Raw genomic sequence first — 24,699 nt, forward strand, 5'->3', positions numbered from 1 at the left:
GACGTCACGCTCCCCCACTTCGCAGCCGCGGCTCGAGGAATCGCCCTGCTCCGCGAGAACGCCCACTCAGATAAACGGATCCGGCTGGTTTGAGCCTCCTATGCTTAATGTACGACAATAAAACTGCGAAGTTACAATGAAAAACTTGTAGCGTACGAACGGTACTGTGCTCGTACTGGATATTGTCAACGTGTAACTGTGATCACAATGAGTGCGACAGTTAAAAAACGTTGCCTATGCATAGTTCTTATAGTTTAGCTGTTAGTTGTTATTATTTATACATGAACACTTCAGCGAGAGATCTCTTTCATTAAGCAGGTTGGTCGCGGAACCGATGACAGCCAATGAGGCAACCGTTGACACCCCAAGGGGAAACTAAGTTAATCAGGTGCGAAGGCGCTCGAGCGGACCTCGGCGTGCTTGGAAAAAGGGACGTCCCCTCGTTCATTCAACGCCATCGACGGGACGAGTAAGGCACGGCCGGCGCCAGGAGGTTCAAGGTGGTCATGAGAAAAAATAACTACGGCAACTTCGCGACACCATGCACACTCCTACGGAATACAACTAATCTTGTGAGCGAGCTAGCTTTACTTCTACATGGCTGATACCACTGGTACTCGCCAAAAATACTTTTGAAGAATGCTGGTGGCCATATTTTTTTTTGCGACAGGGCCATCCCCCTGTCAGCGAGGGGGCGATGCAGAAATCTGAGGGGGGGGGGGGGGGGTCAGGACATCCGGACATCCCCCCTGGATCCGCGCCTGGTGGCATATTATAACACCAGGTGGCACGCCGCGCAGCAGTTAAATAGGTAGCGGTAAAAGGTCGAGAGAGAAGTTTTGAGTAAGAAAAGAATGTTATGGAGATGCATAAATATTACTGTAATAAAAAACATGTATGGCATACCTGATTAGATCAAGCAGGCTAGGTGCCTGCTTGCCACCGCTTTGGTTCAAAGGGGATGCCAACAAATCCTTCTCCTCTTAATCATGATCATGTTCATTAGTGTCGTAGCGTGCCACTCGTCCCGCGATGTGAGATGCGCGCCGCGTAGCGTCGTTACGTGCACTCTTTGTATTGCAGTTGTATACAATTAGACATGGGAGGAGGGTTATTCTATAAGAGTCCACCTAGTGGACTGTCTATTTCGGCTGTCGCTGATTGGCTGCAGCTGTACGAGCGAGACGGAGAGTGGATGGGGACAGCTGTCGCCTCCGCACTCGTGCAGTGCAGCCAATCAGCAGTTGCCGTAATTGACAGTCCATTACGTGGACTCTTACAGAACACTCCCCAGGTAGCACGCCATGCAGCAGTTGCATAGGTAGTTTTACAAGGTAGATAGAGAAGGTTTGAGGAAGAAAATGAAGATTAAGGAGATGTATACAAAAATGCTACCCCGAATTCTCTCTTATCTGGAAGACCTCTGTACCAGGGGACGTGGCTGTTAGTAAGCACTCTATAAGCCTCATCAGTTCTTCTAACCTCACTAAGGCCAGTAATATGCTATACAAGGCCTGATAATTCCTCAAATAGCCCTGCTAAGCTAGCCTCACTCTATTGGGTGCGCGTGTTGAACGTTACCAGGTTCAGTTTCTAGTCCATAAGAATATAGCGGGCACATTGATGAATTCTACAGCATTAATGAGAGGGTAGCAGTCGTCGTAATAAAGCTGAATTGGAGGTATGGAATGAAGGTACCACAAGTCTACGCCCCAACCTCCAGTCACGATGGTGAAGAAATGGAAGTTTTATGAAGATGTTGAATTAGCAATGAGAAAAGTGCAAACTCGACATACTGTAGTCATGGGCGTCTTCCCTGGACCTCAAAAAATTATTTCACTCACTCACTTCAATGCAAACCTGGAGAAAAAACAGGCTGGTGAGCAAGCAATTGGCAACTATGGCATAGATTCCAGGAAACCTAGAGGAGACGTTGGCACAGCAACATGAAGTGGACCTAGAAAAGCCTTAATGGAGAGACAAGGAATGGAATAGATTTCATACTCTCTGCCGATCCCAGCATAGTGCAGGACGTAGAAGTGTTAGGCAGGATAAAGTGCAGTGACCATAGGTTAGTGACGTCTAGAATTTGTCTCAATTTGAAGAGAGAAAGAATAAAGTTACTCAAAGAAGGAACAGGCTAAACCAGAACCAGTAAGGTTAAAATCCGACCAATTCAGGCTGGTGCTCGCAAACAAATATGCAAATTAGAACAGGAAGATGAAGACAACAAAGAGATAATGGATGAAACGCTAACTAGGCTGATCTCAGAAGCAGCAACTGAAGTGGGAGGTAAGGCACCAAGGCTACCAGTCGGTAAGCTCTATCAAGTAACGAAGAACCCAATAAAGAAATGACAAAACATGACAGTGTCAAACTCGAGAAACCAGACAGAATTTGAAATTACAAAGAGGAAAAAATTGAGGAAGCGGTAAACTATTGACGCAGCATAATATCAGCGGGAGAAAACTTGGCATAGGACAAGGCAAGCTGTATGCACTGAAAGATAAGCGTTGAAAGACATGATCAGGGGAAAATCTGGCAGAGAAGACGCAATAACAGTCGATTTAATCAAATATGGAGGAGATATCATGCTTTAAAAGCTTGCGGCCCTTTATACGCAATTCCTCACGACTTCAAGTGTACCAGAAAGCTGGAAGAACACCAGCATTATACTAATCCATAAGAAGGGAGACGTGAAAGAATTGAATAATTCTACACCACTTAGCTTGCTTTTATAAAGGAGATTTATTGGGGTTCGTAGCGACAGCCGGTCCTATGCACCGAGCACAGTCCTCTCGCTCGAGCTTCTGCTGCGCGCTTGATGCTGCCGATGCTGCTGACTCTGCGCCGACGTTCGTCATCTTCCTTAGAAGGGCCCCGCGGAAATAGAGGAGCCATCCTGGCGACTTAGTTGTCCGGAAGGACGATAGAATGGTGATACGGCTTGAGACGCTGAACGTGAACGACTTCATGGTTCCGACGTCGCATGTCGGAAGGCAGCGTGAGCTGCTCAACCAGGTAATTAACGGGTGATGTTTTCTCGAGAATGCGGTATGGCCCGTCGTACTTCGGAAGTAGTTTTGAAGAGAGCCCAGGCGTGTGGTGTGGCACTAACAACCAGACGAGGGCGCCCGGGAGAAAAGCAGGAGTCGAGTTCTGGGCGTCGTGAACGGCTTTTTGACGGTTCTGGTCGTCTGAGGTGAATTGGCGGGCCAGCTGGCGACATTCTTCGGCGTGTCTCGCTGCTTCCGAGATCAGCAGGCATTCGTATGGTCCGGCCGGTAGGGCAGAATGGTGTCGATTGTGTGCGAAGGATGACGGCCGTAAAGAAGGTAAAAGAGTGAGAATCCGGTAGTGGCTTGAGTCGCGGTATTGTAGGCATAGGTGACAAACGGAAGAACTAGGTCCCAATTAGAGTGATCAGGTGAGACGTACATGGCCAGCATGTTACCAAGAGTTCGATTGAAACGTTCCGTGGTACCGTTCGTCCGGGGGTGATAGGCAGTGCATTTACGATGAACAATAGCGCATGCAGCAAGCAGTTGTTCGATGACTTCAGATAAGAAGGCGTGGCCTCTGTTGCCTAAAAGTTCACGTGGACCTCCATGACGAAGGAGAAAACTGCGTACTATGAAATTGGCGACCTCCTGCGCCGTAGCATTTGGTAGAGCAGCAGTCTCCGCATAACGTGTTAAGTGGTCTACGGCAACGATGATCCACCTGTTGCCGGTAGGAGTCAACGAAAGTGGCCCGTAGAGATCTATGCCCACACAATCAAAGGGTCGGGATGGGCATTGTAAAGGCTGGAGTTCACCGGCAGAGTTGTGTGGTGGCGCTTTGCGGCATTGGCACTCATGACAAGAGCAGACGAAGTTGGAAACGAAATTGTACATTCCCCGCCAGTGATAGCGGTGTCGAAGTCTTTCGTAGGTCTTGAAGACTCCCCCGTGGCCACGCTGAGGGTCGACGTGGAACGAACAGCAAATCGACATTTCTTCAGGTTAAGTTGCAACCCGGCGTTGGTCAAGCAAGTGAGTACGTGCTGGAGGCGGAGCAGGTGCGTTGCGAAATCACAGGCGAACACCACAATGCCGTCAAAATAGTAAATACAGATTTTCCATTTGAGGCCACGCAGAACATTATCCATCATTCTTTCGAACGTAGCAGGTGCGCTGCAAAGTCCGAAAGGCATGAAGGTGAATTCATACAAGCCGTATGTTGTAACAAAGGCAGTTTTCGGGCGATCGGCCTCTGCCATCGGAACCTGCCAGTGGCCTGACCGCTAATCCAGCGAAAAGAACTCGGCTCCCTGCAAACAGTCCAGAGCATCATCGATGCGTGGTAATGGGTAAACGTCCTTCAGTGTGATCTTGTTCAACCGTCGAAAATCTACACAGAAGCGGATGGAACCGTCTTTCTTCGTGACGAGTACCACGGGAGAGGCCCATGGGCTCTGTGAAGTTTGAATGACGCCCCGACGAAGCATGTAATCCGCCTGTTCTGCAATGACGCGACGTTCCGTAGCGGTCACGCGATATGGTCTTTGTCTCAGCGGTGAGTGAGAGCCAGTGACGATGTGATACTCAACTGTCGATGCACGGCCAAGAGATGTTTGCACAACGTAGAAAGAACGGCGGAAGTGCTGAAGGATTGCGAGAAGTTGAGATCGCCGCGAATGTGTCAGATCGTCAGTGATCAATGGGCTGAACACATCTGTCCATGCTGAGTCGGCTACGGAGAGGGCACTCAGTTCATGAACGGCAGTAGAAGGCACTTCGTCGAGGACGGAGACAATTCGTGTTGAATCAACCGACTCCACGTAACCAAGGCATTCGCGGCGGAGCATTGATAGCGGCGATGAAAGATGATTGTAAATGGGCATCGTGCTGACACCGGCGAGGTAAAGAGCTGCAGAGGGTAAAGCAAGTGCTTTTCGGGTAACAAAGTGATGAGAGGGCATGAATAAGACCGTACCATCAGATATAGCACTACACGAGACTGGTACGAATGCTGAAGAGCACGGGGGAATACAGGTGTCTTCTGTCACGAGAAGTTTAGCAGCGGGATGAGCATCGACCGAGGCCAGGTCACCATGGTGGCAAAGTTCAATCTCAGCCCGAGCGCAATTGATGATGGCATTGTGGCGTGAGAGAAAATCCCATCCTAGAATAACGACGTGGGAGCGCGATGAAAGAACTATGAACTCCATCGTGTATAAAACGTCCTGTATGGTTACCACGGGCTGTACAAGCAGCGGTAGGGCGAATGGGTTGAGCACTTGCCGTTCGAAGCGACAATTCAGACAGAGACATCGTCACTTTACCAAGCAAGCGGCAAAACCTGGCATCCATAACTGAAATAGCGGCACCTGTATCGACGAGGGCGACTGTAGCGATATCTTCGACAAACACATCAATGACATTGGCAGGTAAAGGAGGAGGACTTCGGCATGTCGACACTTGCGCAGGTCTTGCCTCAGGAACTGCGTCGTCTAGTTTCCCTTTTCGTTAGAGACGGGTCGCTGACGCATAGGGGAAAGCGATCGGCGACGTGGGGAGGGTGACCGGAAGCCTTCGAAGCGAGGACGGCGATCAGTCTGGCATCGAGCTGGTGATCCATCAAGGGGCCCATAAGGCGCATTTGAATCTTTTCCGCTTCCGTCATGGCCGCGTTCACGCGCCTGCACAAACCGAGAACGTCTTCTATATAGCTGGTGAACGTCTCACCCGGGTCCTGTGCGCGTGTACGCAAACGCTGCTCGGCTCGGAGTATCCTGACGGCGGGTCAGTCAAACACTTCGATAATCGACGTCTTGAACGCCGACAACGTTCGGATATCCCTCTCATGATTCCTGAACCAGAGACTGGCGACGCCCGCAAGATAGAAGGATACGTAAGCTAGGTTTCCGAGTCATTCCATTTGTTGTGAACGCTCAACCGCTCATAAGATGACAGCCACTCTTCAACGTCATTGTCGTCGGTTACGCTGAAGATGGAAGGTTCCCGCTGGCGAACGGTGCCAGCGCAAGGGACGGGTGGCGATAGAAGAGTCTGCTGGTCGGCGTCCGGCATGGCAGAGGGTAGCGTCCGCGAGCGAAGTTCCAGGAAGGTAGTGTGCAACGTTACCCAGCACGGCTCCACCACTTATAAAGGAGATTTATTGGGGCTCGTATTGACAGCCGGTCGTAGGATGCACCGAGCACAGTCCTCTCGCTCGAGCTTCTGCTGCGCGCTTGATGCTGCCGATGCTGCTGACTCTGCGCCGACGTTCGTCATCTTCCTTACACTTTCAGTATTGTATAAAGTATTCACCACGATAATTTGTAATGGAATCAGGGCAACTCAACTTCAGCCAACCAAGAGAACAGGCTGGTTTCAGGAAGGGATATTCTACGATTCATCATTTCCATGTCTCAATCAGGTAATCTAGAAATCTGCGGAGTACAATCAACCTATCTATATGGCTTTCATAGAATATGAAATTGCATTTGATTCAGTAGAGATACCAGCAGTCACAGAGCCATTGCGTAATTAAGGAGTACAGGAGGCATACGAGAATATCTAGGCAAATATCTAAAAGTATTCCACAGCTACCTTGGTCCTCCGCAAGAAAAGTAGAAAGTTACCTATCAAAAAAGGGGTCAGGCAGGGAGACACAGTCTCTGCAATGCTATTCACTGCATGCTTAGAAGTGTTCAAGCTCTTAGACTGGAAAGGCTTAGGAGTGTGTATCAACGGCGAATATCTCAGCAACCTTCGGTTTGCAGATGACATTGTCCTGTTCAGCAACAATGGGGAAGAATTAAAACAAATGATTGAGGACCTTGACCGAGAAAGTATAAAAGTGTGGTTGAAGATTATTATGAAGAAAACAAGATAATGTTTACTAGCCTGGCAAGGAAAGAACATTCAGAATCACCAGTCAGCCTCTAGAGTCTGTAAAGCTTTACGCTTATCTAGGTCAATTACTCACAGGGGAAACTTGTGAGAAGGAAATTTAGACAAGAAAGAAATTGGGTTGGAGTGCATACGGCAGGCATTACCAAATCCTCACTGAGATCGAGCTTGCCACTGTCGTTGAAAAGAAAAGTGCACAATCATTGCATTCTACCGGTACTAACATATGCGGCAGAAACTTAGAGGTTAACAAAGACGCTCGTGAACAAGTTAAGGACCACACAAAGACCGATGCAACGAAAAATGCTAGGATTAACCTTGCGGGACAGGAAGAAGCGGTGTGTATCATAGAGCAAATGGGGATAGTCGATATTGTAGTTGACATTAAGAGGGAAAAAATGGATCTAGGCCAGCCATGTAATGCGTAGGATGGATGACTGGTGGGCCATTAGAGTTACAGAATGCATGCCAAGAGAAGGACAACAGTTGAGGACGGCAGAAAACTAGTTGGGGTGATGAAGTTAGGAAATTCGCAGGCGCAAGTTGGAATTAGCTAGCGCAAAACAGGGCTAATTGGAGAACGCAGGGAGAGGCCTTTGTCCAGTAATGGACATAGATTTAGGCTGATGATGATGATGCAAAAATACTACAATGAAAAACATGCATAGCATAGCAGTTTAAGTCAAGCAGGATAGGTGACTATTTGTCACAACGGCATTTCGAAGGGAATGCCAATAAACCATCATCATCATCATCAACAGCCACGGGTCAAGGGATGTGACATGTGCACCACGTACTCTAGATAAATGGGTTTACTTGTAGGCACACGTTATGGCACATCCTCGCAAGGTACGAACCGCGGCTGAAGATCCGAATAGTAAAGCAACGCGCGGGGCTGCAACCAGGCAACGTCAAACTCTGCAGACCGCTGTGCAGAAAGCATCACAAGCTGCAGCTCGCCGTCGACGCCGGGCGCGCCGTTTAGAACATTCTCGTGAGAACGACGAGAAGAGACTTCACGCCGCCAAGACTCTGCAGTGCGTGTTGCCGAAAATGTAGTTCCTGTGGAGCCGCTCCCCCAGCTTTCGCTGTGACTGTGCTGCGTGTGCTGTGCAGGCCTGTCACTTTGTTTTATTACCCAGATACGTTACCTTGTTCTTTACGAAAAAAGATGTATTTTTTATTTATGCAGATCCGACGCACATGTTTTGAATGTATTTGAAGCGATGCTATCAAATGGTGAGTAACTCAAAAGGTATACAACAAAATGCGATGCGTACAATTGCCAATTTCTTTTATCCAACGTGTATTCCTCTTCAGTATCGTGTCGCACATACCTAAACCTAAATATCTTGCAATATTTACGTTCCGTAAACTACGCCTTTAATAAGTCATGTGGAGTTCGTAGTAAATTTTTATGGCGCAAAGGCAACTGGTGGGCAAAGAGCCCCAAACACAAGGTTGCTGGTCCACTCAGCTTAGTAAGCAGTACTCAAGGAGAAGGATAACAACAGCGTTGTGTGGGGCCTAAAATTAATTGAGCAATGATTATATTTAATGATTATGGGCAAAGCACATGACCTTTACTAGGTCACGCAGTCTCATAAGTTATGTGGATATACAAACAGGGCGACTGACATGAATGACAAGACGACTACTTTTTTTCTGAGTCATAATTACTCTGAAACCACAATTTACCATCATTCTTGGAAGTCATCATGTTTTTTTTGCAAGTCACCCATCCTATGATTCACCAATCTCTAACAGTGACTCGGCACTTATTTTTGCTGAGTCACTCTCACTTGGACCCTCAAATCTCACGTAAATATTCCCCACTCCATTACTCCTTGATCCACTCCTAATTCACACTCGTTTAACTCTTGATTCACCCTATCACTGCTTGGCTCACCTTTATTCAATCTGTCATCTCGCTTTTACTTCTATCACACTTAGTTTGCTCTATTACTCCAAATTTCCAAATGCCATCACTCTTTATTGGCCCTATCACCACTTCAGTCACTTTAATTCATTCTCACTCACTCTTCGTTATCTTAGCTCACTTTATCACATCATTTCTTTTCGTTTTACTCTTACAAGCCAACTAAACCCCTTTAAATCACCATCATTTCACTCTTTATTCACCTAATTCACCTCTGTACATCCATTATCACTTCAGTTCACTTGCTTAATCATTCTTCCACCTTTAATCGAGGCTCTGTGCGTATTATCGCATCTATTCCTAAGATGACCATTTCGTGTCAACGAGGCGGTTTCAAAACTGCCTTGAAACGGAGAACTAACCATGAGAAAGATAAGGCTTTAGTCCTAATAACGACACATTCGAAATATGCCCAGTTGTTTCATCCGAGGAAACATTACTTCGCTAAGTGACTACTGGCAACTTCTACATGGAAGCCCTGCATGCTTCATTTAGTAAACAATTTGGCTGCAGGGCAAGCTTCGGGAAATAAAGTATATTTAAGACTTCTATGGCCTTACGTCACAGAGTTGCGCAGTCATTTCGAAGCAGTGGTCAGGAATCAGCACATCGGCAGTGGTGTGAAATTGCGGGTACAGCAAATATAAAAAACTGAAAACAATTCTCGAGTCACATGCACTATTGCATGGAGGAATCTGTGAGATATACAGATCCCTATGAAGCGACAATATACATATACATGTTTTATGTCGTCGTTTACTGCTTACAAGGGAGTCTCGATCAGCGCTGCAGACAGGACGAAGTGAACACGACAGACCCACTGCTGATTAACCAGCACTGTTTATTGCGTATCAACTGCAATATATGGGAACCAGGATCTGCGCAGTGAACCTAAAAAACACCAAAGCAACACAAGCCACTATTGTCGGAATGATCTCACGCATTCGATTAATAGCATATTTTACTACAGCGCAGATATATTTCAGGCACGCAAACAAAACAATCGCGGTGTTTGTATTTATGAAGGCTTCGTTATTCTTAAGGGCGCCTTGCTTTCTATAGCGCGCTAAGAACGTGACATTTTCAAGGACTGCTTCACAACCACATGTTTTACCATGTTCAGCGAAATTATTTGCAACTGAGCCTTAAATTCCAGGGAGTATGCTGTCTGTACCGTTGTTCGATTCCTTTCTAAACGGGCACCTGCCAACTCAGTTCAGCAAAGTCTGCAGTTATTGCCTGACTGCATGCAAGAAACGTCCGCTCACTGGCACTACGTTGACATCGGGGATGACGTGTTTTTATAGACCGGACTGCTGGAGTTTGTATCGCGTTCGCAAATGACGTTTATATATATATATATATATATATATATATATATATATATTCTAATGCAATAACGGAGACACAGAGACAGCACCCGTTCCTGGGCCGGCTGTTCTATTCTCTGCCTCGTCGTCTTCTTGTCTCTGTGCGCGCGCCCGCAGTCCGAGCGCCCGAGCCTAGGTGCGCCTTTTTCTTCATTACACTCGACCACGCTGCCGAAGATAACTCAGGTGGTTGTGAGGACACGCTGATTATGGAAACCAGGGAAAGCCGTCCTGTGCGCAACCAGCGTCTCTGGGGGTCGGCACTGCGTGTTACGATCGGGTCGCATGTCTCGTCGACGTATATCCCGTCGCAATTGGACACGTAGAACTGGAGATCGTGCACAATGAGCAGCCGGTCTGCTCAGTCGTCGCGTACTTCGCAACGTTGCCGCACAATGAACGAGGCTCGTTATTGCGCGCGAATCAGCCGCGCTTGACAAAAAACCGCGAGCATTGCGCGACTGGTCTTTTGTGTGTCTCTTGCAGTCTCTCGTGCTGGTAACCCGCGACAGTCCCTTGAACGTCCCGAGGCCTCCCATGCGTCCCTCGCGCGCAGGCAGGTCCTCGATGACGATGAGCTCAGGCGCACCACCCGCCTCCGCCTCCGCCAGCGAGGCCCCACTCGGCGTGGGGCTAACAGCGACGTATTCGGCCAATGACCCCGTTTAAATTCCAGCATGTGGCGGGTCCGGATGGTTCTGCCCGCCGCGATCCGTGGGCACATCAGGCTCCTGGAGTGCCAGCCTGCTCAAGCACTAAAGAAGCCGGCGCCTCCATGCGCTCCGGCACCGCTGCATTCGGGAGCCGTCCCACCGACCGCTCCGGATGGAAAGCGGTCATGGTCCCCACAAGTGATGGTATAGAAGTATCGGACGCTGACGCAGAGACCGAGACCCGCGGTGGAAAAAATGGCTCGCATCCATGATCTACCACGGAGCGGGCCACGAGCCCGTCTACTAAAGCCATGCCGGGTGAAGGTGCAACGGCGAGATGGTGCAGCTCCCGAGCTTCACTGGGTTGCCGCCACAGTCCCTCGGCTGGCGTAGACTGCCGCGTGAATGTATCAGCGGTGACTTGCTGCGTCATCAGAGGTTGTGGTGGAGCTGATAGGATAGCTTGAGGATTAGCCACCCGGTGGTGGGTGTTACATCGTAATATTCCACCCAGCGCGCGCTCCGATCCCCGAATGAGACGAGTCCCGTGCAAGCATAAGAAGAAGCGTTTATTGATCGTAGAATCGGGCTTTTATAGCCAGGAGGGGAGAGGGGGAAGTTAGCACTGCTTGTGCCCACGTGTGACTAGCTTTGTCGTGATAAGCGGCGATGGTAGCCAGATAGGTTCCGTTGCTACATTTCTCTTCCCTTAAGATTGTAGAGACGCTGTGGTGGTTTCCGCTGTCGCTTTGAACGACGTAGCGGTACTTCGCCAGCATCGGCAGGTGGGGTGTCTTGCGTCGGCCCCTGGACAGGTGGTCGTACTGGGGACACTACCTGATTCGTGGATGGTTCTGTCTCTTCCTTGTTTTCGGGAATAGGTTCACACTGCTCCGGGCTTGACTGGGCCGAGCGCACCTGATCAACGTGCCGCCGTACGGGTCCCTCAGGTGTATCAATGGTGACCATTCGGGCGCCGGATACAGATACGGTTCTTCCCGGAGTCCACTTATCTCCCTGCCCATAATTACGGACATGAACGGCGACATCCGCTGGCACCGTCCACTCGTCTGTTTTTGTAGATCCTGCATGAATGGGGGGGAATAATGCGTCCAAGCGGGAACGGATGCGGTAGCCTAAGAGAAGTTCAGAAGGGCATTTTCCAGAACTGAGGGGAGTCCGTCTGTAATTAAAAAGAAGACGATCCAGGTTATCCCCTATGCTGCCGTTGCCCATCTTTCTGAGGCCGTCTTTAATGGTGCGAACAGCCCTTTCCGCTAACCCGTTTGATTGCGGGTGGTACACAGGCGTGCGCACGTGAGTTACATTATTCCGCTTCGTGAATGTCGCGAACTCCTCGCTGGTGAATTGTGTGCCATTATCTGTTACGATGGTACGGGGAATACCGAATCGACAGAATATATTCCTCAAGCAGCTCACAGTAGCAGAGGTGCTTGCTCTCTTCATGGGAACAGCCTCTATCCACTTGCTGTGGGCGTCTACAAGCACGAGGATCATTGTACCCGCGACCGGCCCAGCAAAGTCAGCGTGTACTCTTTCCCAGCTCTCCACTGTCTTAGGCCAGTTCCTTGCTGGTGCGGCTGACGGCATAGGCAGGTTTTGAATGCATCTTTTACAGGAAGCGGATAGCCGTTCGATATCGCTATCGAGACCCGGCCACCAAAAAGAGGACCTGGCGACTGCCTTCATGGCCGAGGAACCCTGATGCGTTTCATGCAATTGTTCCAACACTTGTGCGCGCAGTTTTTCTGGAATCACAACTCTCCGGCTCCAGTACAATAAATCATGTGCTACGGACAGCTCCAATCTCCGGTCAAAAAATGCTTTCATGTCCGCTTCCACAGCCTTACTTGCTGGCCAGCCCTGCAGTACATATCTTACGACTTTTGATAAGATGTGGTCGATTGCCGTTTGTCGTTTTAACTCCGTCAGTGAAATAGTCCCGTCTGAGAAGGTTTCCAACGCTAGGAGATAATCAGCAGGCTCACCTCCGGCCTCCGACTCGTTCGTCTTTTGGGGCAAGCGGCTCAGGGCATCTGAATTTATGAGCAGCTTGCCAGGACAGTATTGTAGCCTGTAGCGGAATCCTCCGAGATACAACGCCCACCGCTGGATACGAGCAGCAGCCAGTGGTGGTGTAGGCCTGTCAGACTTCAGGAGGCCCAGGAGCGGCTGGTGGTCGGTGACCAAGGTGAACTCGTGGCCTGCAAGATAGTCCCGAAATTTAGTTACACCAAACACGAGAGCAAGGGCCTCTCGCTCCAGCTGCGAATAATTTCGCTCGGCTTTGGTCAGCGTTCGGGAACGAAACCCGATGGGTCTGTTGACACTCCCATCAGTGTGAAACAATACGGCTCCAATACCATGCGGTGACGCATCACATTCTAGTTTCAGTGGTTTCTTAGGATCGAAGTGTACGAGCACTCCTGCCTCCCGCAGACTGCGCTTTGCCGTTAGAAACGCTGCTTTCTGCACGTTTTCCCACTTCCACCGCGAGTGTTTCTCGAGCAACTGGTACAGTGGTACGAGCAGAGACGACATGTTAGGTAGAAACTTGGAATAGTATGTGAGCATGCCCAAAAACGAACGCAATTCGCCGACATTCCGTGGTTCTGCAGCCTCTAAGATTGCTTCCACATTTTTTTCCATCGGGTGAAGACCTTCTTGATCTATTCTGTGCCCTAGATACGTGACAGACTGTTCACGGAACTTGCATTTGTCAAGCCGCAGTTTTACTCCACGCTCTCTGAATCGTTGCAGCACGAGCCGTAAATCCTGGCCACTTTCATCTTTTTCCGATACCAAAACATCATCCAGATAAGCCTGAACACATGATAAGCCCTGCAAAACAGTCTCAATTTTCCGCTGGAAGATAGCTGGTGCCGAAGCAATACCAAACGGCAATCTGTTGTACGCAAATAGCCCGCGGTGCGTGTTGATAACGCAAAGCTTCCGCGAGTCTTCATCCAAGAGAATTTGATTATACGCATCACGTAAGTCGAGGGTGCTGAAATACTTGCCTCCGTTCAGGCTAGCGAACATATCATCGATCAGAGGCAAGGGGTATTGCTCCAACTCGCAGCATTGGTTTAAAGTGACTTTAAAATCACCGCAAATTCTCACGGTGCCATCCTTTTTCAAAACCGGCACAATGGGCGTAGCCCACTCCGAGTGTGTGACGGGTGACAGCACTCCCTGTGACACAAGCCTGTCCAATTCTTGCGTTACCTTATCGCGTAAAGCGAACGGCAGAGAACGAGCCTTACAAAATTTTGGTGTGGCTCCCTCCTTTAGCAGTAGGCGCGCCGGGGGCCCATCAATCACTCCGACTTCTGGCTGGAACACGTCTTGAAACTCGGCGAGGATGTCCTCTACGGCAGACGTGGTCGTTCCCGAATGGGTGTCCGGCTGGGCCCTCAGGTTGAAGATTGGCATTCCTGACTTTGAAATCTGGGCGATCAAGTCACGTCCGCATAGACTGGGACCTGTACAGTCTAGGATGATCAAGGGACAGTCAAAGGATACGCCATTATATGACACCGGTACACGCAATTCCCCCATCACTGGAATTTTTCCGAGGTAGCATGATAGCTTGATGTTTGTGGGCTTCGGAATTGGCCATTGTTGTCGGTGTTTCTCGAAAATTTGCCTTGGTACGACACACACTGGGGAGCCAGTATCTACGTGCATTGACACGTCCACACCACCCCAAGTGAAAGTGCGTTTGATAGGCGGTTCCAACTGAGCAATACGTGCCGAGCTTAGTGTCCACACATGCGTAGCATCATCAAAGTCTTCGTCATTTGAGTCAGCATTTACTGCAAGAGCTCGACCGCGTACGTTCCCAGGTGCTCGCCTGCTTGACCTAGGCCTTAGACCGTGGGCGTCACTCAAGCACTTCTTAGCAATATGCCCTAGCTTACCGCAGCGGTAGCACCGTGCCCTCAACCAACCACAAGCATTGCTGCTATGCCTGCTGCTGCCACACCGGCTGCATTCTGACACCACCTCGTTCCCCGTTCTCTGTCGCGCATCAACGTTAAGCACTGTTAGCTCTGAGCTTATTTTCTCCGCCCCTTTTTCCGCCGCTTCGGCTGCGAGCGCCATGGTTTCCGCTTCCTGCAGTGTTAAATTTTCCTTTGCCAGCAAATGCTTCTGCAACGCGCTGGACCGTACACCGCATACAATACGGTCTCGAAGCATTCGATCGAGCATTGTGCCAAAATTACAATTGTCGGCAATGCGTCGTAGTTCCAGAATAAATTCATGAACAGGCTCACCTTCCTTTTGAGAGCGGTTGAAAAACCGAAAACTTTCCGTAGTTTCGTGACGCTTTGGGTCGAAGTAATCATCCAGTGTTTTGACTACTTCGTCATAGGTGAGCGCGTTGGGCTTCCTTGGTGCCACCCTTCCTGCGAGCACTTGCACGGTTCTTGTGTTCAGCGCCGCGATAAGCAATGCCCTCTTCTTGGTCTGGTCGCTGATACCCGTCGCTTCGAAGTAAGCCTCTGCTTTGATGATGTATGCTTTCCAGTTGTCCCTTTCGTCGTCATAATCCGGTAGCTGTTGATGCGCCATTGGAACAATTCTTTCCGCAGCCGCTGCTTGGTCCCCGTTGTCTGGCTCGTTCTTGATTCCGAGGGTTTTTTCCGCCTTCGTCGCCACTGTTACATCGTAATATTCCACCCAGCGCGCGCTCCGATCCCCGAATGAGACGAGTCCCGTGCAAGCATAAGAAGAAGCGTTTATTGATCGTAGAATCGGGCTTTTATAGCCAGGAGGGGAGAGGGGGAAGTTAGCACTGCTTGTGCCCACGTGTGACTAGCTTTGTCGTGATAAGCGGCGATGGTAGCCAGATAGGTTCCGTTGCTACAGTGGGTCAACGCGGGAACACTGGTTGCTATGCGCTTCCCACCGTCTGGGTTGAAGCAGACGGCGACACCCGGTGAGCCGGCGTCTACGGCGGAGCAGCCTGCGGCCCTCCCTGTCGAGGCGTTGCTGCGCACTCCTGCCGCAGGATCGAAGTGGGAGCTCTCCGGAGCGTCGGGCGCAGAACAGCGCTTATCGGACTCACCGCAGGCATGAGGGAGCGGGCCGAAAGCAGCTATCAGCGCAGCGCTCCATTCAGGCCAGGACCGCTGCTTGACGCCTTCGTAAGTGTCCCATGCCTTTGCGGCACCGAAAAGTCGTTTGGCTGCAGCCAGCCATCTTTTGTGATCTGGCCAAGCATGCCGACCACCCAAGGCATTGATGGTGTGAACCCAAAGGGTGACGTCATCTTCAAAGCCGCGAAAAGGCAGTATTTTTACGTAAGCCGGCTGCTGGAAGTCGCAGCGGCTCAAATCAGCCAGGCTACTTGTCCAGCTGCCCGAGGAACCAGTGTTGATGTCCACGGACAGTGCGGTCGTTGTGGTAGTCGCGGCAGCCGGTTCTACCACCAAGGTAGCATGGACGGCATACCTGGGTGGCTGAGGAGTCGAAGTAGTGCTCACGATGATATTCTCGCCACGGGAAGCGTGTACGGCGTTCCCAGGCAGGACAGGTCCAAGACGGTGGGGCCGAAGCGCTGTCTCAGTGTGACGTGCAACGGCGCAACCACCGACGGATGCGAATGTGTTCGTCAAAAGCGTGAGCTGGTGATTCACCTTGGCAATGGCTTGGACGAGATCACCGGTAGGGTCCTGTCCGAGAGCCAACGAGGAGGCTTGGACGCCGTCCCCGGATGGTGCGGTGGGTGCTTGCGACGGTGGTAGGGTGGCCGGCTCCATAGCTGAGGAAGCGTGTACGGCGTTCCTGCGCAGGAGGGACCGGGCACTCTGAAGAACCGTGCGAGGAAACACTTAAGGCCGGAACGCCTTAAGTCAGGTCCGTTGTAGTCGGCTGCACCATTGTAATGCAATAACGGAGAAACAGAGACAGCACCCGTTCCTGGGCCGGCTGTTCTATTCTCTGCCTCGTCGTCTTCTTGTCTCTGTGCGCGCGCCCGCAGTCCGAGCGCCCGAGCCTAGGTGCGCCTTTTTCTTCATTACAATATATATATATATATATATATATATATATATATATATATATATATATATATCTTGCGGATCGACCGGCGGACTGACCGACGGGCACGATAGCTTGGTGAACGGAACAAGGCACGCTTAGCTTAAAAAATTGTGCCTTGTTCGCGCGGATACATGTTCACATGTGCATGCACTTGCATTTCTCAACGCAGGCGGTGGCTACGTTCGCAGTGAAAGTGTTGGCGTATTCTTTCTTCAACGGTTCTCTGACGCCCGACGTGTATATGCCAAAGTCGTCAATGCCTACGCAAATTCAGATGGTTTCAAGGAACAAGGTGAGCTAGTTTGAGCACATTTGTCATCACATTGTGTTGAATTCGTAGACAGCCGCTGCTGATAAGCGTGTCCTCAGTGTTGATGGGGACATCTGCCTCTTACTAGCTTAAAGGAGTCTTCGCCGGCAAATGTGACAAACTATTTCTGCGCGAGTTGTTCGAGCAACGTTAGTCAGCATATTGTGCTACTGATTAGCGCCTTCTATAGTACACGCAAATCGTTTATGCACATGTCCCCCGCTAACGGAGATATTCTCCCTGTTCCTTTCCTACCTTTAAAGTATCACACCGCGATGTGAGCAGTTGCAGATTCGTGTTTACTTCATGTTTAAATGAATGCTTTATTGCGGCAGCCGTTTCGTACCATAAACATAATTAGATGCAGAAAAGTGCTAAAAGCTTTTGCAGAGTAAAGGAGTCATATTTCGGATGCGTCACCTATACTAGTGCGTGGCCTAGTTATCTGATGCTTCGACACCGTACTGAAGATAACGTGGTGTGCGGCAACGCAAGGTGGTTATGCGGGGCATAACTCCTGATGATGCAAGTCGCCTCTCTGAAGCCATTGTTAGCCTGCTGCGACGCAGCGCAATGGGCAGGATTGTGAATAGTGATCTGGACTTTTCACAAATATTTACACAGAAGAACTTATAACCAAAACCTACGCAATTTGGGTTTCCGTAGGCATTATAGGAACAAAATATATTTTTTTTGCATTTGTGGACAGTGCTGGACAGGAAATTCCAAGCGCGTTGTTCCAGATCGAAGAATATTCAAAACGAGCAGTTTAACAGTTCCAATGACCGAACGCGAGAGTCAAGTGGCATGTGTAATTAGATAGAATTCAGTGGTTTTACGCGTGAATATCAGTATACTGTTATGAGGGGGGGGGGGGGGGTCTCAAGATTAATTTTGAGCGGCAAGCACACCCGACACACGGGTGTGCTTGCCGCTCCATGGTGGGTGGTTGTAAATGGAATTGTGGCGAATAAAGCGATCACGTATTTGCACGATATTATCTATTATGTAGTCCTCACGTGGTTTCAGAAGACATTGCTTCCGGTTTATACGGCCCTGATGACATCGTATTCTTACACCAAGCGCTTTCCATGTGGCGGCACCACACAGCAAGAGAGTACGGTGCGAACACCGGCAGGAAAATGCTAAGAGATGCGGAAACAGCAAATAGCCATATAGAGGAAGCTAGCTATGAAAGTATGTCGAACAGTAAAGAAGGAAATTACAGCGAACAGTGTTATTTAGGGCGGTGTCGTACTGATAAAAACGATATGAGGGTTTCTGCGGACGTGTATCAATAAGGAAAACATTTCAGATAAAGAAGACTGGTGCAACATTATTTACACTTTTGTGGAGACAAGTAAGACGCCTGAGATATCCTGGGCAGCATCAAGGAATAACACGCAATCAATTGAACATCTCACAGGTATTAGTATAGTTTGCAGTATAGCTGGTGCATGAATGAGATCCATGATTTGATTATGGGGCACGCCATAGTGAAGCACTCTGAATAATTTTCACCGCCACGTGTTTCTCTAACGTGCCCCCAATGCCCGGGTCACGGGTGTTTTTTTTTTTTTCATTTCGCCGCCATCGAGATGCGGCCTCTTAGGCGGGGATTTGATCCGGCAAACTCGTGCTTAGCAGCTCAACACCAATGCCGCTAAGCCACCGCGGCGTGTTAGTGTATAACATAAAGATACCTTCTACCCAAAGTTAAACAGTTTTCTTGAAAAAGAAACGACATTGCTGACATCTGTACCGCGTTGTTTCAAAGGGGGTGACATTTACATGTTCCTCTTTTTAGTGGTCATCACCGGATCATAGCTTGGCGCCTCGGAGCTTCCACTGAAGAACACTTTAGTCGAAAATCAAGAGTTAGGCCTACAGTGAACTATGATAAGTTCACGCCATAGTTCGTGGTTGACAAACTGAAAGATAACCCCTTGAGCTTCCATTGCGGACCTAAATGTACTCAGAAAGGAGGATTGAAAATGTTAGCGGAGTAGGGATGACCGCGCACAAACTCAGCGAAAGAGTCATTTCGCAGGAAGCTCGAATGCAAATGCGATGGTGCTTAAATAAACAGCGCGTACGTACCTCATTTGGTCTTATCTCTCGCAGGTGTCCCATTTCCTTCGGCCTACGGGCATGAGAAGCTCCTCCGTGATGCATACGCTGAAGTCAACGTGGACCCACGAAAAGTAGTTTATGTCGAGACACATGGAACTGGAACCAAAGCTGGCGGCATAAGTGAGCTGGAGGCAATCAGCAACGTCATTTGTTCGCCTGGGCGCGAGAACTCACTCAAGATCGGATCTGTCAAGAGCAACATGGGGCACTCAGAGAGTGCTTCTGGTAAGATGGCGGAGCTGCTAAAGCATGTGTCCGTAGCAGCTCGTGAAACATTGCTCACCTACCCTTTGCTCCGTAAGATAAAACCTCAGAGGAACCTACACTTATCGAAAGATATGCGCCCGCATCTATCTCAGGTGATATTAGAGGGATAGGTATAGTGCTTAAAGCTCCAGAGCTAGCTCCTCGTGATGTCACACCGTGTGAACAATGTGTGCTCGATACTACATCGTGAATGGACAAGTATTGCTTTGCGATGCACTAGAAACAAAACAGAGCAGGAATGGAAATAAACTGATATTTACGACGTCGGCACGACATATCAGCGCTGCGGTTAGGGTTGAAAATTAAGAAGAGAAGGTCTGCTATCTACAGCGCAATTAACCTTCTTATAGACCGAATGAACGCACTTCGAGCCTTGGAATTTTCTTTAGCGAGCCTAAGTTACCCTGATTGTGCCTTCAGGCTAAGGTAACTGTCGCGCAGGTTAGTTGTGCTCTTGAGGCTGCTTTTTTGCCAAGAATTTCTGACATTAATAATTCTTCAGTCCACGTATTCGACGAAAAACGTATTCGATGAAATATCCAGGCTACATTAAGAAATTTTGATTTCTTTCTTCTTTATTTATTATTTTCGTCTCTGCTGTTTCCTCTATTGAGGGACTGTGTGGTGTGACACCAGCCGCACAGAAGATTGACATAATAATCGGCCTGGCTTTGCATTCTCTTGCCATAAGAGAATAACATTGAGATGTTAATTTAAATCTAGGTTTTATTTGAAAAATTACACTCGCTTTTTGTTAACTGTAGTATACGAGCCCTTGGTGCAGGCGGGTACATGTGGGTAGCTTTTCATGGTTTAAGCTTTTCTTCAGATGTTTGCATTTTTTTAGACTTAGCGTGTTCGTATGTTTGTGATGTGTGTGCGTATTTCTAAAGTATGTAATTGGGATGGCCGGTTCCCATCGGCGTGCAGTTAATAATCACAAAACGCGTATTTTCATCGATGTTTTTATCGCACAATTACTGTTTATCTTCGACTGCGTAACCTGCAGCTGGCAACAATGAGTCGAAGTTAGTCTGACTTGCTTCATTTTTGCCACGACGCTGCACTGATGAACACTGGTGATTTTCGTTTTATTCTCAGATGGGCACGCACATAACCCACTGACTATAATGCCAAAAAAGTGTAAAATTGGGAGGAGCCATCACTTAAAATATTTTGCAGAAAGCCGGAAGTTAAACGCACGTTTAACAAAACGATAGTAATAGAAAGTTGAACTTATAATGAACTTTCGAAAAATAGACTGAAAAACAGTCGCACTTTGATCACGCTCCAATTTATTACTAAGCTGTATGGTTTCCGTCACCTTGAATGTTTCCACGCATTGCTTTAACAACTATCGCACGTCAGATGTTTACCATGACCAATGCCCCGGTTGCAAGAAGGCGCGAATGACCATGTGTCCTTGATCAAAGTACGTGGTATGGCACAAATTAGCACCTATACCGCTTTCTTAAACGGCATATTTTGTTTTCTCTCACCTATGTCGAGGGCGAGGCTGATAATGAGACAGCTTGAGGACGAAAAAAACGATACTCTAATGACGTCATAGTCGTCATCGTCAAAATAGAACAGACAGACGAACGGGCGCGGAAAATGCTGTTTCGTTCTAATGGCACCAAAGTGAGGAGACATGGACACGCGCAAACTGCAAAATTCATGTCTGCGTGTTGGTTAACGCCCAACCACGAGGAACAAGTTTTCGTCGGATTTTCGGCGTCGGCGCCGGTCAGCGTCATCTGGCCGTGGCTCGTGTCGTGACGAGCAGCGTGAGCTGACGGCTGCGTTCCCTCGTGGCCGAAGTATGCCTATATATGCCAGATCGACGCCAGATCCACACGAGAAGTGGGCGAGAAGTGGTTAGCTAAGAGTGAAATGCGACCGGGGCTGACGCCGAAACTCCATCTGAAACACGTTCCTCGTGGAACTGGCTTTAGGTGCACTTCGGACGTCTCTATCCTAGTTTTTGTGCACCTTTCTTCGTTCGCTTAACTTTCTCTCCCAGGTACAGTCTTACGATTCTTCAAAACAATACCACGTGAGCTTCAACACCCGGGCAGTCAATTTCTGCGCCTTAAATCAAGCGCAAAGCAACACGATCAATGAGAATAAGCTCTGGCGCTGAAAGTTCATCCCTAGCGGAAGTACCTTCCGCCGGGATATTCCCGAAAGCATGGCACATCCCCTGCCGCAGTTACCGTGGCGGCTGATTTCCCGACCGATCGCAGATGTCCATAGCGTATGCACCTGTATTGAGTTTACTTATTAGTTTACGAATGGATGTAGCGTTCATGCAATTCAATTCAATTCGTTTTTATTGATAAGTTAGTACATAGACAGCAGTATACAGGAAGGGGTCCCAAAGTAAAAACGGCAAGCAGGAGCCCTTACGATGAATTAAATATCCAGTAATGAAACGAAACTAACACTGCATATGTGAAAAATTAACAAGCACATGAAAGACGAAATAATTACAGTAATATCATGCATGATCATATATTAAAAAACCAGGTTACAAAAAATAAAAGCTGTACAACAAAATACAAAAGAAAACCGACACAACATAACAACCAAAAAAGAAAATATAATAATACCATGGTATAACATGTCAGCACAAAAATGAGAAAAAGTGACAAATACATTCAAAGGCTATAGCAAGTTAATTAGAACAGTTATTTTTAGGTTCAAATAGGTAGTCCTTTAAGTCAGATTTAAATATGGAAAGGGAGTCACATTGTTTTAAATCGGTAGGCAGGGAAGAAAGATATTGAACAGAACGCGCACAGAGCCGTGACACAGCGTATCATAGGGACGGCAAAGAGCAGCACACGAGTAGATGAGCGACAATTTTGTATTGTTTCACGCATGTCGCAATCTTTCTGTCGGGCATGTGGGAAAAGCCTAGAGTGCACCACTTGCGCTTCGGCGCGAACTTTCTTCGCATGCGCTTATACTTGCTGATCTCATCGCTTCGCGCCGTTGTAGGGCGCTGACAAGCCGGCTTGTCGATGCTGGCGCGGTACAGTTAACTAATGTGAAGGCCCTACATTGCGCAACTTTCCAAGTAACAGATCTTACCAATGTCTATAATTACCTCTGAATACGGCTTTACTTTTTCGCAACGCTACAGGTTTCCACAAAGCGTGTGCTATCACTAAACGACTCTACAGAAAATTCTACTAGCGCCGATTAGTGAGGCACTTTGACTTTCACGTAGTTGGTAAACTGTAGATCCTAACAGAAAGCTGCTTCTGGCTTATTCACGAGGGGATCCTTTTTTTTTGTACTTGGGACGCATCTTCCTCCAGGTGTCCCCGCTGTGGCCAAAGTGATACTCGCCATGGAGACGGGAACCATAGCGCCCACCCTACACTTTGAAAATCCGGACCCGGACATGCCCTCTTTGCACGATGGACGCGTGGAGGTAGTTGCCAAGCTGACGCCATTCGACGGGGGCATGGTAGGCCTGAGTTCTCAGGGAATCGGCGGTGCAAACGCACATGCAATCTTAGAATCCAATTCAAGTCCACATGTGGACTCCCTTCCGCGCTTGAAACCGGAGCTTCCTAGGCTTGTTGTTATGGCTGGAAGAAGCAGCGACTCGCTAATGGTGAGTTTCTTTACAGTACGCCCTCTCATTTTGCTACAGTGCCTAAAGCTGACCCGGACTCATTACACTACAAAGGGGCGTCTTTACACGTTTTAACTTATATCGGTGGGCTGTTTATTGTTACGTTTTAGAACAGGTTATTTAAATGCACGTGTAGGTGCGTCTATAACATTTTTTTGGGAGTCTGCGCCTTGCCGCATACCCAGTGGTCGTAAAAGAGGTTTATTGACAAGCAGAACATGCCCATTGTCAATTATACCGGTGACTCAAGCTGGTGTGAAACGCATTCATTGAAGAGAGACACATGCGCAGTGTTACGTAATCAATAACACAAGTATGCCCGACGCTTGCTTTTGAGCACGCTTGACCATCGACTACCTAGTGAAGCGTACTTGATGTGAAAGAGGTTAGGCGTGTACATACATACCTAAAACACGCTGATGTTAAAGAATGCTAGCCGCATTTAAAAATTATTCAAATTGTTTCCGTTGCTGGGCGTAATGGGACCCGTGTCATATATATTCAGACACGCGCCATGCACAGACATTGCAGGCGCACCGCTAGGTGACGCAGTCTAGCCAAAGAAAAGCACGAGACTGTAGTACAGACGGCATGCATGAGGCGTTTCGGCTGTGCTAACCCAGTCTCTCGCTACATTGCTGTAATGGTAATCCTAATGACGTTGCAGTGATTCTAAGACGGTTTCCACTGGAGTAATCTCTTTCTTTGTTGAGTGATGTGGGCATTTGGGATTTCTCACTTACGTAGATTTATGCGAAATCATAAATGTCGCGCTCAACATATCGTGTACGCGGTGTTTATATTCTTATACTCCAGCATACAAAACTATATCTGCAGAGTCAGGTGGCGCATCAAGGAAGCTAGCACCCTGCAGGGGAGCGTAGTGCGACAATTTTTTGCATTGTGGTATAAAAAACGGTAATATTTATTTCATTACCGCCGTCTTCGCAGCGCACACTGGATCGAGTTGAAGCCGAATCACCGTACCCGGACTCCGGGTATGCCCTCCTGAACCGTGTCGGGCAGCCAAACATGAAACTGTTCCCGTATCGAGGCTTTGCAATCGTACCCATGGACAACTCGAACAGGACAGTCGTTAAGGTAGCCGAGCGGGCTCCATCTGAAAGACCACCCCTCTGGTTTATCTTCACTGGCATTGGCTGCCAGTGGAACGGCATGGCACGCCAGATGATGCACTTCGAAGTCTTTGCTGAATCTATCCGCAAGTCCCACGCATTACTGCAAGAGCAATTCGGAATCGACCTGATCGATCTGGTGACTTCCGACGAGCCCCGGTGTAAGACAATATCGGGATCTATTGTCTCCATTGTTTCATGTCAGGTGCGTACCATAATCAGTATTGAAATTCGTGTAGGACAATCTCACTAAATGGTGGCGCTGCAATCT

The 24,699-nt window shown here is 48.6% G+C and overlaps 3 protein-coding genes across 3 annotated transcripts in view; 2 read left to right on the plus strand and 1 right to left on the minus strand.

Moving 5' to 3' along the window:
• The window catches only part of LOC119454276 (fatty acid synthase-like), a 51,267-nt gene extending 40,400 nt beyond the window's left edge, over positions 1-10,867 (plus strand). Inside the window, exon 3 of the mRNA XM_037716248.2 lies at positions 10,695-10,867. Coding sequence (XP_037572176.1) covers positions 10,695-10,867 — 173 coding nt within the window. The remainder of the gene's footprint in view (positions 1-10,694) is intronic.
• Positions 10,868-11,415: 548 nt separating this feature from the next.
• On the minus strand, positions 11,416-15,661 carry LOC119453663 (uncharacterized). The gene is made up of 2 exons (XM_049668311.1): positions 14,149-15,661; positions 11,416-13,086 (listed from the first exon to the last, which is right to left on the minus strand). Exons 1-2 carry the CDS (start codon positions 15,458-15,460, stop codon positions 11,555-11,557), a joined length of 2,844 nt encoding a protein of 947 aa, XP_049524268.1. The 5' UTR covers positions 15,461-15,661; the 3' UTR covers positions 11,416-11,554.
• Positions 15,662-16,329: 668 nt separating this feature from the next.
• LOC119454277 (fatty acid synthase) overlaps positions 16,330-24,699 on the plus strand; it is a 46,521-nt gene continuing 38,151 nt past the window's right edge. The window contains exons 1-5 of the mRNA XM_049668013.1: positions 16,330-16,555; positions 17,103-17,225; positions 19,368-19,601; positions 22,970-23,271; positions 24,244-24,633. Coding sequence (XP_049523970.1) covers positions 16,330-16,555; positions 17,103-17,225; positions 19,368-19,601; positions 22,970-23,271; positions 24,244-24,633 — 1,275 coding nt within the window. The remainder of the gene's footprint in view (positions 16,556-17,102; positions 17,226-19,367; positions 19,602-22,969; positions 23,272-24,243; positions 24,634-24,699) is intronic.

Source organism: Dermacentor silvarum, chromosome 5 (genome assembly GCF_013339745.2).
Source record: "Dermacentor silvarum isolate Dsil-2018 chromosome 5, BIME_Dsil_1.4, whole genome shotgun sequence".
Lineage (NCBI taxonomy): Eukaryota > Metazoa > Arthropoda > Arachnida > Ixodida > Ixodidae > Dermacentor > Dermacentor silvarum.

Coding starts and splice junctions, on each gene's coding strand:
- LOC119453663 (XM_049668311.1), bottom strand. CDS start 15,460: ATGGCGCATCAACAGCTACCGGATTATGACGACGAAAGGGACAACTGG. Junction 13,087..14,148: donor GGGAGCCACACCAAAATTTT/GTAAGGCTCGTT, acceptor ACTATCTTGCAG/GCCACGAGTTCACCTTGGTC.